Source organism: Pygoscelis adeliae, unplaced genomic scaffold (genome assembly GCF_000699105.1).
Source record: "Pygoscelis adeliae isolate BGI_AS28 unplaced genomic scaffold, ASM69910v1 Scaffold111, whole genome shotgun sequence".
Lineage (NCBI taxonomy): Eukaryota > Metazoa > Chordata > Aves > Sphenisciformes > Spheniscidae > Pygoscelis > Pygoscelis adeliae.
In genome coordinates, this window is record NW_008824542.1 from 170,913 (window position 1) to 188,512 (window position 17,600).

A 17,600-nucleotide genomic window follows, 5' to 3' on the forward strand; every position below is an offset into this window, starting at 1 on the left:
TTTTACTGTAGTCCAACACAGTGCAGTGTACAGTCTACGCTGCATTTTTCCATCCAAGCTCACAGTATCTCACCATCGTGCTAGCTGCAGTGTAATAGTAGCATCCCATCAATTCAGGTCTTTACCAATTTCAGGGTTTTTGACAATTCTGAATACTGGAACTGACATTTCCCAGTAGAAATGCTATTACAATGCAGCAACGCTTTCCCACTGGAATATATCCCAAGATAGTAATCTGATTCCATAAAAATAATTTGATCTTCATTCACAGCAGAGCCCAACCCATGTCCTTACATGCGTATGACACTTCCGTTTTATAACCCAGTGACCTGACACACATAGATCTTACAGCTGATGGTGTCGCTTTGCTGGACGGCTTTAGAAGAGCACTGCTGGCAGGCTGCCAAAGCATATGCTGTCCATAAAAGGGCTCCTTTGGATTATAGCTGAGCTAATTGTCATCTAAGACCAAGCGTGGACATAGAAACCATGAGTTTTCCAGTGCAGATGTTTCTCCAGTGCAGGCGTTTCTCCAGTGCAGGCTGGAGATCATGTCACAGCAGCTTTGTGGGACCAGGCTGAACTGGTTTGATGTTCAGCATGAGAAGATACCTCTTTTAAAGGACCCAGGAGGAAATACCTGCTTGTTGGCACTGAATCATCTCCAGTTCTTAGGAAGATGGGGTGAAATGTGGGTTTAATGGGCACGGAAGAAGTTGCACATCTGGTTTTCCCACTAAAGCTGGTAGCCCTGCACAGGATTTCTGCTTCTCCTTGAAGACTGACCCCAGTTAGGAGTTTCCTAAGTCTGTGTCTACCCTCAGATAGTTTGATGAGCCGGTTATTTCAGAGCAGAAATGAAGTTTGTCGCTTTTAGAGCCAGCGGTTCTCAGATGTCTCCTTCACCTAACCTGCCTGTGGGTTCGCTCTGAAGGAGGTAGGGAATTGTCTTCCCTGTTACCTGATTAAAAAAGCTGTGAGATACCAAGGAGAAAATCCTTAATACAAATGAATGCCAAGCCTCAGTATGTAGAAAAATATTTTTTAATGGTACAAACATGGCAACAGGAGAAAAGATGCAGAGCATCTTAGTGGCATCTATGTCATTCTCCTCTAGACACAGGGGCCATTGTTATATTTTAGGCTGGAAGAAACTAGATTAAAATGATTACCACTTAAGTCTGTCATTTGCCTGCTTTTTCACTGGTAAGTGTCCTTGGTGGCAGTGCTCATGTCAGGCCTCACAGGGGAGCATCTCCTCCCGGTGAAGGGACGCATGGGAATGGTCACAGCTAGTAATACCAATAAGCACTAAATCTTACTGCAGTGCAAAAAGCTTTTCATCAATTTCTGGTGATGATATTAAGGAATAGGAAGAAAAAAAAGGAAATAGGTCTCTGAGGTGAAATTTGTTCTGTTGCTGCTTTTAAAGTCTAGGGTTCAAAGGTACTTCCTCGCACAGCACAGGAGACACGACATTCCCTGTAGGAATGAGGCCGTGCTGCGCGGACTGAAAAGGTTTTTTTCTTCTGCTTTTGAAATCACCCTAAAATCCCGCTTGCACTTCATTCAGCCAAACCCAGGAAGTGTGGGCCTGATCCTGCCAGCACTTAGTGTGCACAGGTCACGTTTTTCCAGTGTCCAAAGCAGTGTGATCCTTACAGGGAACTTCAGCAGGGATCCAGTATTAAGGGTCGAGTTACTCCTTGGCAGGAATTGGCCCTCTGATGGGAAAGTTTTGCTTTGGTTTTGAAGCTAGGAAAAATGAGCCAAGGACAGATTCCCAGCAGGGTGGTGCTGGCTGCCGGCTGCACGCAGTGGCAGCACTGCAGCAAGTACAGGTGCAGTTCATAGACTTCACACCGAGGACACGTGGAGAAGCAAATAAGGAACTTTTCTCATCTGTTGTCCATTTCAGGGTTGGACTGAGAATTATGATCGGAAAACAGCAGGTACATTTTAAAGGTGGTAGAAGGATTGTGCTGGAATGCATTCATTCTGGGCTCTGCGCACTGAGCTGTGTCTGGGAATTACCTGAGCTTCCCTGAACGACAGGGAGGTGCAAGACAGACTGAGACCTGCTTACTCCAAAGGCAGCTATAGACTTAAGCTGCTTCATTGCTTAGATAATTTTTTTTTTCAGCATTGGGAAATACTGATTCACTGAAAGAAGAATTTGCAAGATTTATTGCAAAGCTGTCACTCCCCAAATTGATCCCTTTTGCACACATTCTTTTTAAAATTTTTTTCTTAGGTTATTTAATAATATGTCAGTAATGCACAGTAACAGGGTCAGTGAGATTTAACATTTTGAATTGTAATTGGTGTATAAGCGTGTAATTTATGTAAGCATGAATTATCCCTGTGTGATTCTGAAATGAAATTTCAAAATCTTAAATATAAAAAAAATTCTGGTGAATTTGGATGTATTTGCTTTTGTTACAATAAGGCATGAAAACAAAAGTTGAAACATCTTTAAAATAAAAACTGAGTTTCAACCAGATTTAATATGACATAGTAAAAACCAGTCCTTGTACCAAAAAACTTAAGCCATGAATGCTGATAACAAACGTAAGAAGTTAGCAGAAGAGCGTGAACATGAAATAAAAAGAGAAGCATCTTTAAGTAGAAGTCAGGGAGCTGTGACATTAGTATAGGACAGCACTGTCCAAAAATGGACTTCTTGAATGTTTTTCTGATGCATTTTCAGCTGTGAGGCTGATTGATTATTTATATAGGTGATGTCTGGAGTACTAGTAGAAACTCCATGCCTTTTCAGTAAAACTGTACAAAAAGATGACCCCGTGTAGTCTGGGACCTGCTAGCACTCCCAGTTTCACTGCTGATCAAAAGCACAACTATTTTTTCTTTAAAAGGACTACAAGACTTGATATGTTCAGACTTGACATTAGGAAGCATTTCTGTACCGAGAGGGTGGTCAAACACTGGAACAGTGTTCCTAGAGAGGTGGTCGATGCCCCAAGCCTGTCAGTGTTTAAGAGGCGTTTGGACAATGCTCTTAATGACATGCTTTACCTTCAGTCAGCCGTGAAGTGATCAGGCAGTTGGACTAGGTGATCGTTGTAGGTCCCTTCCAACTGAAATATTCTATTCTATTCTGTTCTGTTCTGTTCTGTTCTATGAAGGAATGACAGACATTTAGCTCCTGCACCTCTTCAAGCTCATGCTGGTATAATTTAATGGCAACCGAGGGGGCAGGGAGGCAAGTATTAGGTAGGCAGTGCAGAAGAGTCTGGACATCCTGTTGATGCAAGCATGGGCTGGCTCATGCCTCCACCCTGCCTGTTTCCTGCTTGGTAAACAGGACCATGCTTCGATGTTGCCGGGCATGAGCAGCCACTGGTATGCAAAGCAAAGGCTGGATTCTCCTTGAAGAGCAGCGTGGTTTATGTGTGCAGCTTTGCAGCCCAGTTTTTTTCCCTGCTGACGAGGGAGCAGATCCGCCAAGTCACGTAGCTGGTGTGGGGCTTGCAGAGGGCAGGGCACTGCCACGGGGAGTGAACAAGGTACCGAGAATGAGTTATGGCTGCTCTTGTAGAGCATAGGTCCCATTTAACTTGGTTTTTGTCTCGCCTCTTAAGAGGTAGTTTGATAACACTGGGCTCAGCCAACGATGCTGGCAACTGGTAGAAGCATGGATGGGGTGAGGTGCTGGGCAAAGGCTGAGCCCTGAACCCGGGTCTAAGGAGGTGATGGACCGTTTCCATCACCGTGCTGGCACTGCTGCAGCATGCTGGAGCTGTGTCAGCCCTGGATGGACACCAGTGGTCCTGCGGGGCTTCCTGGGGAGGCGGAAATCTTCCCTTCCTAATGGACAGTACAGATTTAGCAGGACTGGCCTCTGTTTGGGAAACTTGGGTCTTTTTTCTGTTACCATGTGTTGTAGATGGGCAAAAGAAAGAGAAAGGACTTATGTAATGCATGAGGGATAGAGCAAAGGTAAAGATACTATAATGGGCACATTACCAGTATAAAAAATCCGTCTCCACACCTCCCCAAGGAATTTGTGCCTTGCTCCTTGTGCTGTTATTGAGCAGCTCTCCGGCTGTAGACAAAATCTCTGTGAAATGGAGAGACCATACTTAATTCGCAGCGGTGTTGTGAGCTACAGCTTGAGATCCTTGGATGAAAGGCATATAGCACTTAATTATCATTATTGGTACAGACATGTTTTGTTATTTGAATATCAATAACTCTTTTGAAGAAGCCATTGAGCCTGCTAGAGTCAAAGTCCTGATTTATATCAAGAATTTTTGTTACTGTTTTTTCTTTCCTGATGGGCTGTGTTTATTATCTGTTTAGATTACTATTAAACTAGGGAAGAAATCAACAATCCAACATTAAAGTAAAGCAACTTGAAAGGATGTAATTCAAATCCAGAAAAGAACAAAAATGACGATAATCAGGGTGAAACTCTGGTTGACTCTCCCCTCACCCTTAAACCACCTTGTTGTGCTAGGCTATTGCAGTCCGCATGGTCTGTTATAGAAGGATCATCTACCACTGTGAAGCCCTCTACATCCCTGCCCACAAAGAGTAGTGAATTTAAGATCAAGGTGAACATGGGTTTTTAGCCTTAGCTCCAAACTATTTTACTGTTATGGATCCAAATCCCCCTTTTGTGTAAAGTTGGATGTTTCTTGTCGTGTTCTTGTTTGTTTATAGTACTGTAACTGCTAATCTGCCTCCCAAATCTGCTATTTACTAGAAGGGATGAACAAATAGGCAGCACTTGAAATTTATCTACTGTTCTTTCTTTTCAAGCTGAGAGAAGTTAGGTGATGTAGCTAAAAAGGCATTTACAACATCCCCTTCAGTGCCCTGAGGCTAGAAGAGGGAAGAAGTTGGGGTGCTGGGGAGAGGAGTGGAGTGGCGGGATGGATGAATGGCCGGGCGATGGGGAAGGCCTCCTCCTCCTCCTTGATACGTTAACATGTCCTCTCTAAGAGCTGCATGGCTGTGGGACCCTCCTTGGGTCAATGCATTCAGGGCCAGGGGTGTCAGATGAGAGACCCCTAAGACTGCATTTCTTCTTGTCTAACAGATTTTTGGGGAAAATCATTAACTGCTAGAGTTAATAACTGGTTCAGGCTGGGCTCTCTGACAGTCCTCTGTCATCTACATCATCTGCTTTTTGGGCAGCTCTGCAATTGCTGGTGCATTTTGGAAGCTGCAATCATCTGTCTTGCTAAGGGGCAGTTTTCCAACCCTGTAGGAGCTGGAGCTCTGAAGCCTCTAGGCAGAAAGGGTGATTTTTTTTATTTTGTTTTTTTTTCATTATTAGGAATAGTTCTTTTCCATCATTTGTGAAACTCTCCACCAGCCAAATAGGTCATCGGTTTTGCTCTCAGTCAAACCAGCTTATATCTTAGCCTCAGTTTCTTCTCAGCCTTCTTGGAAGGTCACTGAGATCAGACACCTCTGTAGGACTGTCCCTTCTGTAGAGAGGAGCGTTTTAGTCTCTTTTGAGTCAAATCACCAGCTAAGCTTTTTGGGAGATAAAAACCCCACCAAACAACTCAAAGGCCATTTTCTGCAGAGCAACCTCAAGGGTATTCATTTACACAAACACATCAACAAACTAGGTTGAACTTTGGATGTTCATTTACTTTTATTTACTTCAGGTTTAATTTTCGTTCTGTTAAAACATGTTAAAATAGCTTTCTAATGTCCTGAGGACCTGCTGTAGTATCTGGGTGACAGTTTGAGAAGTGAGTTGCGGGGGGAATGTACCAGGATTTGGGGACACAGTGGAAACCACTGAGTTTTCCTGCAGGGTATTTGAGATACCAGTTTAGAACTGGATAGTTATGGCATGTTGTGACTGACCTTCAATCTGTGCAGGTCGTGGTGAATCTGGGATTACTCATGCCTCATTTGCTTGAGAAACAAGTTGCATCTTTTCCCCTGACATAATGACATGGGGCTTTCTCCCCTCCCCATCCTCCTGGGCCAGACAGGTGAGCTCCTGGTGTCCTTCCCATCTCCAGCACAAATCAAATGGGAATGGGCAAAGCTCCTGCATGTGTTACTCAAAAAAAGTGTCTGTGCATGCAGGCAGATGTGAGCGTAAATAAAACTTTGTGTATGTATGTGTGTCTATGCGTGAACAGGACCGAATGTGACCTGACAGGAATAAAGTGTGTCACAGTGAGTGGGTGCCAAGGAAGGATGTGCGTGCTGTGGAGGTGGCAGTAACCGAAGCTGGCAGAACAGTTTCAGCTGGATTTTTTATTAACAAACCTTTAACCAAAGTCTTTCTTTTCTGTGAAAATATTTAAACAATGAGTTAATGGAGGAAAAAAAAAGATATGCTGGTGGGTTTTTGTGTTGTATTTTGGGGTTTTTTTCAGCCACTGCTTCAGTTAGGGGAGTTTTGAAAAATTCAAGAATTTTGATTTTTCCAACCAGCTTCACCTGTAGACGATTGAGCTGAGGAATAGAAATAAGAGCAAAGGAACTGGAAGTTAATTAGGGGAGGGGGAACAAGAAGAAACTGCCTTGAGAGATGCATGCATGGAGGGAAGGGAGGAGAACAAATTAAGAAAAGGCGATGGAGAAAGAAGCCAACCAGCAAGGCAAAGCGATGAACCAAGAGAGTGAAAACTGCAGCAGACTTTACTTAGTGAACATTTTTGCAAAAAAGAGACAAATCAAAGCACTGACACGATGGAGAAAGAGAAATGCTCCAAGAAACGTGTCACAGACTAAAGGGAAAGGAAGAGCAGTGTGAGTGCTGCAAGGCAGGACAGAGGAGGGCAAACAGTTAATCATGTTTTATGTCTGTCTGTATGTAAAGGTATGTAAGTGCTGACATCCAAGCTGCCACTAAATAATGTTGGAGAGCAATTTTAACACCCCTAAGATCTGCCAAAGAAAGAAAGTTGATATGCAAGGGTTTCAGTTTCCTGCCATGCTCCTTGTCCCCACAGTCTTTGCGTTATGGCTTGGAGCCAGTGACAACCTCGAGACCCTTTTTTCTGCCTGGCTGTTGTGCTGTGCTCAGTGCTGGGCTTTCCCTCCCTTATCAGTGGGTCTGCAAATTGGATTTCAGTCTTACAGCTCGGATCTGGCCTGACCTGCTGTTCATCAACAAGCAGGATTTTCAGCTGGTGTATTCGAAGCTGCTCTCTCCTGCACCTCCTATAGTCACTTGTATCGCAGCAAATTGCAAATTACAGCCACAGTGGGAGCCTCGGGTGATGGGCTGCCAGCGTAGGTGCCCCAGCTCAGTGTTGGTAGGTGCTGAGGCTGGGCTTTAGTGCTTAAGTTGTATGCGCAGATGTTGCTATTTTAATACCCTGTTGTCACTTCCATCTTTCACATGCGTTTCTGCTGATGGAAATTCCTGTTTTCCCGTAGTAGGAATCAGGGAGAGTTACGTTGAAGTTGTTATTTCTTCTCATCACTTTAACATAGAGTTTTTCCATCGATCTCCGAGTCTATTCGATGGGAAGATGAGTTTACTGCCAGTAGTGAAAGTGCCGGGAGGTGATCCATGCCCGCTGTCCCTGAAGAGGCCGGCAGTATCTCCAGGAGGCTGGCTCCCAGGTGGTGCTCTCTCCCCAGCTCTCAGAGGCCAATAATCAGTCCAGAGGGAATTTGTGGGTTTGTCGTCGGGGTTGTTGAACAGTCCGGCTTCTGTTTTGCTTCACTTGGCAACTAATCAGTGGTCCCTGGGATTTCTTGATCATGGAAGCTGAAAAGTAGGTGTATAAAATAATGAGACATTGAGACACATCCTGCTAGATGAGGTGGACCTGCTGTTTGTCTCTTCCAGTGAGGCTTTCTCGAGACAATTCATCCACAAGACAGAGCTGATCTATCAGCAGCCCTGCTCATTTGTTCCATTTCCCTATTAGTTTTCATCCATGCTCATGGATCATATCCCCTTCTTTCCCCTGGGTCCTACTACAGCACTGTCTACCAGCAACAGTGGTATTCTTTCTCAGAAGACGTCTAATTCTTCTCTAAGCCCATGATCTCTTATTTATGCAGCAGCATGAGACGCTCCACCCTCCTCTTAATCTGAAGGGGTCATTTACCACTACGTAAATGCACCACCAGGTGCTCTTTGCTTAGCCCAGATGCAGCTCCAGCTGCAGAAGGTTTGCTTTGCTGCAGAAGGTGCTTTGAGGTTGGCTGTGGCTTTGCTAGAGGTGCAGCTTTTGTGGCTGAAACAATTTTTTTTTTCCTAGCATTAATACACTTTCCCTCTTGCTGTGAAAGAATTGCTTCAGGGAGCTGTGGTCAATGTATTGACTGCACCAATCACAAAATCTTCTGGTCTTAAAGTTTCAGGCAGCATCTTTTAAAGGTTAAATCAAATTCCTACCATGCCTCTGAAATGATTCTTTTTTTTTTCCCCCAAGTAACTGACCCCACTGCTTCTTGAAACAGCACTTTTGCCATTGTTTGGTGCTGAATCCACTGTGGAGAAGGCTGGACTGTGTATTCCTGCATTACCAATATTCAGCACTATTACAGCCAGGATGTAAAAGAAAAATTCAAGAAAGAAAAAGATAAGAGGTCTGTTGGGCAATGCGGAGAAAGTGTTCTGCTCCTTAACAGCCATGGACATTTAAAAACTCTTAAATGACTTTTGTAGTTGTCCTGGGTAGAGAAGGGAGCATGTGATGTGCTCTGCAGATTGGTCGGCATTGGCACACAGTGGTGTGAGCAAGTCTATTGCAGAACCAAATCCTTTTCTTACTTGCATGCAGTGCAACTCCGCTGATACCCCTTTTATTAAAGCCCAGCTGGCGGCAAATAGAAATGAAATCAACTGTGACAGCTCATTAGTGATACATACCCTCTGTTTGGACATCAGTCTAGTCCAGCTCCCAAGAAACGAGTAACTACATCATTTTACCACTGTAAGTTGAAAGTCAGCAAGTAACTGTTAATACAGCAGGTACCCCTGTGACGGCAAGGGGACCGAAAGACTTTCACATAGAAAAATTCCACTTGATTACCAAATAGCACTCGCTTGGTAAAATTGCTTTCATCTCCATTTAGGTGCATCAAATGAAGATGCTTCTTCAGTGTATGCTGGGGAATTTGTTGCAAGCCTAACAGCCTCTCTATGGAATATTTTCCTTGCAGACTAAACCCAAAGTTTCCATTGCTTAATTTTAATGTATTTTATTCCTGGTTCATCTCCTGATGCTGCATGTAGAATTGAAAAAGAACCTTAACAGGTTTGGGGTTTTTTTTATTTTATAACAAAACTTACAACTATTTAAATATAATCTCTGATGATTGTGTTCATTTAAATCTCCCCATATGCTGGAAAGCCTCCCATATTTGTACACTCAGAAATCAACAACATTACTTACCACAGTTTCATGTGCAGACAATGATGGAGGGGATGGAGTGAGTGGTTTGGCCCTCGCCCTCTTTTCAAGTTTGCAGAGTCAGTGGCAGAGCGTTTTGTTCCTGGCTATGCTGGTGCAAAATCAAAGTAGCGCGATGGGCTCGAATAACTCTGGCTCCAGCTTATCATTAACTTTAAGGGATTTACTCCACTCTTTAATCAGTCACTGAATACATAATCTGACCCGGGAAAAGGCACAAAGTGTAAATCAGTGCCTGACCTGGTCCTGAGCCAATGCTGCTGGGAGAAGTGCTTTCAAGAGATTTGGTAAAAGTTATTTCTTAGATAATGAACACTCCTACAGAAAGAGGCCTTATCACATGTGGAATGAGTATGGTCTATCAAACATTTGCTTTCAACTTCTTCTGATCCTCTGAAAAGTAAAAGCTCTGGATGATGCAGAGAGGAAGGGAGTTTTGGCCTCTTATGTGCAAGGTTACGGCATTTGGAGCTGTCAGGTCTTGTGTCACCCCCATGTTCTGCGGGTGGAGAAGGGGATGCTGGAAACACTCCTCAGCTCAGTGGGACCCTTTGAGAAGGAGAGAGAAAATTACTCTTTTATTATAAGGTTTGCCAAATGATCTCTGAGAAAATGTGATATCATTCATATGCATTGCGAAGCTGGAGTGATGCCGCGCATCTTGGCAGCCATCTAGAGCTAACATATAATTCCTTTGGGTTGGTATGGGCTTTATCAGAAACAGCTCCATATGCAGTATTTACATAACTGTGGTGGAGTGTGAGAATAAACACAGCTGTGGCATTGCCCTAAATATTTCAATTCAGTGGGGAATTAAGGGAACTTTATCACTGAACTGCAGATAAACAGAAGTCAGTAAGCAGTGGTCAGTTTAGCCAAGGAACAAATCAAAGCTACAATGGCTGGACTGCTGGAAACATTTAAGTGCTTTAGTGTTGGAGTTTACTAAGGTCACTGGTATTTTTTTGCTTTTCAAAAAATATGGAAATGCCATCAGTCAGCTGTTATACAAAAAGCATCATCCAAATGGACTGGTGAATCAAAGCAGCATAGGCTGAAAGGCAGAAAAGGGGAGTTTATAGGGACACAGCACTTTCCGCATCTGATTGCGGTCAGAGTCCATGGGTTTCCGGGAAGATTATAAGCTTCTGTTAGTATCTCCATCCCAACTGACTACAGAGATGGGAGTCCTGGATATTGAGGAGAAATCTGTAAGCCTGGTTTTTTAAAGACAGTTTAGTGCCCAGATCTTACAGCAAATATAGCCAGTAGCAGAGTTCAGGCAGTTGAAGATTTAGACTTTTGTCCTTACGGTGTGAATAAAAAAGCTACCCTACCTAGCAGCTTGCACAGGAATGATGCTTGCAGATGTATTCCTCGGGCTGGACCAGCACGGTGGGTAAAAGGATTCAGTTTCAGAGCTGTCAATGCAGCATTTATTCCCATTTTGAACTCACTTTTGAGAAGTGTAGCGGTATTGTCCAATCTTCCTGTCACTCAGCTCAGGGAATGAGGCAGACTTTCTGCAGTTGTTAGTGCATCACCATCAAACTTTGACGACTGACAAGCAGTCCCCAAAATAGCTCCATTAGAAGTCACTGAGGGATGATGTTTTAAGAGTATTTTTGCAAGCATGGCTCAGTATGTGAGTGTGCATATGTATGCTAGAATATATACATTGATATCACAGTAGAATGTGTATATATTAGAATATGCATCGTTTAGAACCCCTTAAACAGAATTGTTAAGAGCTAACAAAATGCTCATTATTTTAGGGGACAGAACTCTTGTAGAAATACTTAAATAGCCACCATCAAGGGAAATACACTTTGATGAAGGCCCAGGTAGCAAAATACTTGTTTGTATGTTAATTCACTTGCTTCAAGTAAGAATTTAAGTATATTCTAAATTGGAGGGAAGTTAGTTGCCATTTGGAAGCTCTTTCAGTTCTAGGTAATTTATTTTTAAACCAAAGCCTGCCACAACTCTACCTTAAAACGAAATGACACAAGTTCGCTGCTGTTCCTTTGCAACTGAAAAAGCAGCACATTCTTCTGTGTCTTTATAGTCCTTGTTCAGCGCTTTGTTTACCGCACGATACGCAGTGACTTTGGAGGTGGGAGTTCCCTTACAGAAACCACAGGCTTTGTAAAGAGCATTGTTTCACACAATCCATACGGTGCGTTAACATTTTTCAAAAACAGTACAATACTGTTGTGCTGTCCAAATATTTTTAAAAGAAGTATTAAAATGGCAGTTAGAGTGCAGAAATACTGAGTGCTGCTCCTGGCATGTTCCCTGACTCATCTGGGTTATGCACCTTTCCACTTTTTTAGTGGTGAAACAGGGATGCTGTCACTGACATTTGTAAAATGCCATGAGATCTCGTGCCAAAAAGTGCTCTGTAAGTAATAAGCAATGTTTCACCGATGACCACAATGTACTTTGAAAATCCAAGCCTGTATAGTTTGTTTCCGTTGATAGCTGCCTACAAGAACAAGTTCAAACTCAAGTTCATACGGCAGTGGGAGAGCAGTGTTTCTGATGGAAAGACAGACCAGGGTGAGGTAGCTGTGCATGATCGTAATGATCATCAGACACAAATGTCTAAACCATAACTGTCGGGGAGACAGCTTTTTCTGTCATTCCAGAAAAAAACAGAGTGTGATTGGGAACGTGCCTACCTACCAAGGTAGTTTTCTTATTCACCAGACCTGCATCATCTGACAGGGAATTTTCCTTTCAGTACCTGAGGTTGAATCCTCGGTGCATCCTGGAGCGGCTAAATAAGAGCCTTTATTTTCAGACAGTGCTGAGTTCCAGCAGCTTTACCGAGGAAACACACGTTACTGTGTTGGCTCAGCGCTTTCTGAAAAATCAACCCACTTTTTAAGCTATCCAAACAGTGATTTAGGACCCTGAACAGTTCATCTGCTGAGTTTGGAAAATCATGACCTTTTCTATCTTTAGAGCAGAGTCTATGTGGAGACCTCTCCTTCCCAAAATGGACAAACACAAGAGCAGCGGTCCTTGCTCTCCCAGCCCCAGAGAGCTGCACAGATCAAGTTGCCCTCTGTTCTGGGTTCTGGTGTGGTTTAACCAATTAATTAAAACCTCTTAATTGTTAGTTAATGTCCAAATTGCAGGATTTTGTAATTGCATAACAAATACTTGCATTACAGTACTGTCTTGAACCTCAACCTGAATAAATTCCACTGAACTAATTAATTTTCTGCTACAGAAGGGGTTGCTGTGTGTCCCAGAGATCGGGCAGCAATACACAGGACAGAAGTACGTGCTTAGGCTCAGATCCCAGGTCAAATTTGTGTGGGTAACATTCAGGGGCAGTCACTGTTGTGTGTAATGAAAAAGCACAAATGTGATACGGAGCTGAGTGATGGGCAATGACCAGGGCTTGGTTTTATAATCACTATGTAAAGATAAACCAGACTATTACTTAGTGGATTATTTAATAAATGTTCAAGTGAAAGTGGCCCACAAAGCTAGAAAAAGCACACAAAACCCCACTAATAACTAATAACTTCACTGAGAACAGAGCTGAAATAGCTGCAGCTGCCTCTCAAAGCATTTTTATTGCTGTTGTTGTTAGCAAAGGTGTTGGCACAGGTCCCATAACCACAATGGACGGGATTCGTTTTCCTGGAAACTGTGTTTGCCTGTGCTTTTCAAACCACAGTGGTGGGGTGGAAGCCCTCAGGATGGTCTAGTAAGCATGTTTTTGGGGAAGAAAAATCTCTCTCCACAAGAGTTTGGAAAACTGTAAAAGATGCCTGCTGGCAGTAATCATACGGTTGCAGTTAGCACTTTGTTGCTGCCGCTGTTAGCAGGATCTAAATGGAGCATTGAGGACATTAGTAACTCCTGGAGAAGGCCAATTACACTATGCTTCTGGTTGATGGTTAGTGGTGTCACTGAAACCACAGTGCAATCCTAAGAAAACTCCTCCATTTGGGATGAGGGTGGGTTTCATTTAGCTCTGTACGTGTAAAATAAACGCATTGAGAAGCTCTGGGTGTGCCATGATATCCAGCTAAAAAAGGCAGCAGCTTATCCCTGGCTTCTCCGCACTCATCCCCCGTGCAGTTCTGGGTGGTTGCCGTGTTGGTGAATGTTAATGGATGAATGCTCCTCTTACCTTTATATTTGAAACTTCTATTGATGTGCTAGATGTGGGGTTGCATCAGCACTGGCAAATCCCCTTCTCAAGGATTTTACCATAACGCCAGTACAGACCTGGCTTCAGTTAAGATGATCCTACTCCATTCAGGTGTTGTAAAGGTAAGTTTTTAGTGCTAGGTCTTGATATTAGTAGCCTTCTTTTTAACTCATTGCTAACACTAAGTGAGGTAATAAATTTAGCTGCCTAATGGTATCTGAGTGAACATAATGTTTTTCCCCCCCCGTTTTTCTAGACTTATTGAAGTTCATTCACCTGATGCCAAGCACACCGTGGTGCTCAGGAGTAAGGATTCAGCTACAGCCCAGGCCTGGTTCAATGCCATCCACTCCAGTGTCAATGAGCTCATCCCCAGGGTGATTGCAGAGGTCAGAGACCAGCTGGGTAAAACAGGGATTGCTGGAAGTCGAGAGATTAGGCATCTAGGCTGGCTTGCAGAAAAGGTAATGAAAACATTCTTATTTTCATGTCTAAGCTCTCTCTTTCTCGCTCTCTCTTTGTTCCTGAATTCAGCCTTGTCTGGAAGTGGAGAGGCTAAATGAGGTTCTGGGTTTTGATTTAGCTTTCCATGAAGACCTTTCTTTTCTTAATGTGCCAATTTTTGTGCTTTAAAAAAAACAACAAAAAACTAGAAGGTCCCCCGAGTCTTTGCTTCTGTACGACAATTAGCAAAGACTTTCCTGGGAGATCAGAAGTCTCTTGATCTGTCAAGTTTAGGCATGGGACATGAGTCACAAAAACTGACACCAGCCTCGAGCTCCCCTGCTGTTATGTCTCCTGTTCATGTATATGAGATGTCACCTTCCTACTCCCAGCCTGGGATGTAACCAGTTACTTGGTCCACGGTCCACCCCTCCGCTGTGCCTGGCCACAGGAGCTGGGCATGGTCTGGAGCACGAGGTGGTATCCTCGCTGCGCCTGGGAGCTTGTTCTTTAATTGTAACCCTGCGTTTGAGCTGATCTTTATAGAAGGCTGAGCTTGCAATTGCAACTCTTACCCCGTGTTTTGCACAGTTTGAGTCTCAAAATATTTTGTGTCACAGAGGAAAGCTGGTGTTCAGTTCAAAAGTAGGTTGGGATCTATTGACCTGTGGAAAACCGACCCATGAATGCACAGGGATGGTATCAGTATGAGATGATCTGGTTTTAAATTAGTAGTCTCAGAATTTGTTTTAGGCACTGTACCAACTGATAAGTGTGGATTTGCTACGGTAACAGGGTTAGGATTGTGCCTAGAAATACCTCCCATCCAGATATTGCCTGGGCAGCCATTCAGAGCATCTCTGCCTCTCCAGCTGGGGTGTGTGGAAAAATGGCCGCTATGTACACACTGCCCTTTCAACCTATGCATCCAGCACAGGTGTGGAAAGCTGTCTGCAATTGCCCTGAAAAAAATCCTGTATGTTTTAGCTTTATCTGGGATTTTGTAAATGAAAATATGGGAGCCACAGGTGCAGGTGCCATGTTTCTATCTAGCATCCTTTAAGAAGGCACACCATTAAGTTTTAGCAAAATGTGGGTCAGTCCGTTCCACTTCGAGCGAGGCAAAGATTGCAAAATCTTTCAGGCAGATTTTGTAGGTTTTCCTGTCCCTCCTTCCAAGCTTGCAGAGTGGGGAGGACAGCACAACTCTGGCTTAGTGCTGTAGAAAATGTAAAAATTTGGGGGAATAATTTGCAGTTAAAACACGAAAGCATTGGTAAGTAAATTTTAACAGTATTAAACTGTACAGCGGTATTTAATCTTGTTTTCCCTTTTGTATCCATTTCTATAAACTTATGAAAGGCTGAATATAAGAGGCTTTTTCTGTTGCAAAATCCTCTCCTCTGGAAGGGTAACTGCTCTGTAGCAGATCATATAGACCTTATATGTAAAATATTCACAGGTCATCTTAAGCAGACACATGGCACACTTCTGGTTTATGAATTTCCTCTCCTGACAGTTAATACACAATATCCCGTTCACATGCTTCTTTCTCCACTTTTTTTTTTTGCCTTATGGACTGAGATCTTATTTCATGTTACTCATTATGGACCAGTTCAAGGTTCTGCTGAATTTAATGGTGAAACTTGTGTTGCCTTTAACAGAGCCAAGCTGTGGCTCTGTGCACGTTCCAGTGTATCTACAGTGGCTGTCATCAAGAATTAGCCTTGAGAGATTTGTAGCGACGTTGTTACCCAAAAGTCAACATGTTTTTTCCACTAAACTAACCATCCAGAGCTGTGCAATGTAACGGAGTGAGGTCAAAAGTTCCCAGCTTCTTCTCATGTTGGAGACCTGTTGAAAAGTAGAGAAAATCACTACATATGGTAAAAAGCAATGTGAAATTGCTTTTATTTGTTACTGGACTGTGCGCTGTAAAGCCTGGGTGAAAGAAAGATAACCTGCAGGGTGGGAGAGGAAGGTATATATACTGTACGTATATATGCTAACTGTATATATACTGTTTCAGAGGAGGTGTTCAACGCAGCTAGGTGAGGTGCTGACCACAGGGCATTTCCTAGATGCAAACCTGGGTTTGCCAGTGGGGAGAGGTTAAATTCTGCAGTGATTCTTGGAAGTACCCAAGGGGAATACCAGCTTTCTTCTCCTGGGGTGAACTTCCCTACCACATCCACTGCTAGCTGGTTTCTAAACATTGGAGTTTAGAAAGGGACCTCATTATTAGTAGCCACAAAATAAAACATGTGCCTTGTATTCCTCCTAGGATTAATTAGCATTATTTTTTTCTCTGTGATAATTTGTGGCATATCTTGCTATTTTTCCATAGGCTGCAGTGGGAAGAAATCTGAACTCCATTTTGAAAAGCACCTTAGACTGTAACTTTTAAGACAGCTTTTATGGCATTGCATTATGTTACTTGCATAGCATATCCTTACAGTGAACTCTCAGAAAAATGGAACGATGCTAAGTGAGATGAATTCTTCTGCTTGTTTGGGGAATGCAAAATGTGATCCTATAGAAATTTCACTGTAATTTGCTGTGATTACTCTCTGCTTTCATTAAGCTATTTCCTGGTTTGACATTTTTTATATGTCTCTGCTCTAAACTTAGCTCTAAACTTCAACCTTTATGGTACTACAAAAATAGATTCATTAGCAGAGCCTCCCTCAGGTGGGTAACGTTAAAATAAATAGTAGGTTATCTAAGGTACTATGCGATGGCACGCTAACAGGATTCTTTCACCTTCACTGAACTTCCCTGTGAAGACAGCCCTAAATTTGTGGTCTTCAGCATGAAACAACCATCTTGCAGGTCCACCGTCAGGTCTCTGGCTGTCCCCTGGGGTGGACAGTGAGGGTCTGTCAGCAGGTAAAGCAAAGAACTCTGCATCACTTTAAGAAAGCAAACACTCACTGTGGCATTATTATAGGTAAGGAGAAAAACAGCCAGAAGCAATCATTAAAGATGCCATGTTCCCTCTTTTATTAAGGCACTAACCTTGTCCTGACCTTGACCTTATGGGAAGGGTTTCTGAAGCCAGCCAAGGATTAGGGAGTTTTATTAGTCACCAGCATCCTAAAACTTTTCTGTAACTAAGAGAAATGTCAAGTACCAGTTTGTAATGAAGTGTGTGTGCTCCCCATCACCTTTTCTTTCTTGTATTTGTCTTTTCACTTCAGCAAGACCTGTGGGATTAACAAGTGTGCTAAGCGGGAGGGAGGGAACAGCTACATGTGAAAGTTGTGGTGAATGGAGTTCAATCCAGTTGGCGGCCGGTCACGAGCGGTGTTCCCCAGGGCTCAGTATTGGGGCCAGTTCTGTTCAATATCTTTATCAATGATCTGGACGAGGGGATCGAGTGCACCCTCAGTAAGTTTGCAGACGACACCAAGTTGGGCGGCAGTGTTGATCTGCTCGAGGGTAGGAAGGCTCTGCAGAGGGACCTGGACAGGCTGGATCGATGGGCCCAGGCCAACTGTATGAGATTCAACAAGGCCAAGTGCCGGGTCCTGCACTTTGGCCACAACAACCCCATGCAGCGCTACAGGCTTGGGGAAGAGTGGCTGGAAAGCTGCCTGGCG

General features: G+C 43.4%; 1 protein-coding gene across 1 annotated transcript in view; it reads left to right on the forward strand.

The window, feature by feature from the left end:
- Nucleotides 1-17,600, forward strand: part of SNTB1 (syntrophin, beta 1 (dystrophin-associated protein A1, 59kDa, basic component 1)) — a gene marked incomplete at its 5' end in the record, with an annotated part of 58,577 nt that overhangs the window by 1,878 nt on the left and 39,099 nt on the right. Inside the window, one exon of the mRNA XM_009321684.1 lies at nt 13,811-14,018. Coding sequence (XP_009319959.1) covers nt 13,811-14,018 — 208 coding nt within the window. The remainder of the gene's footprint in view (nt 1-13,810; nt 14,019-17,600) is intronic.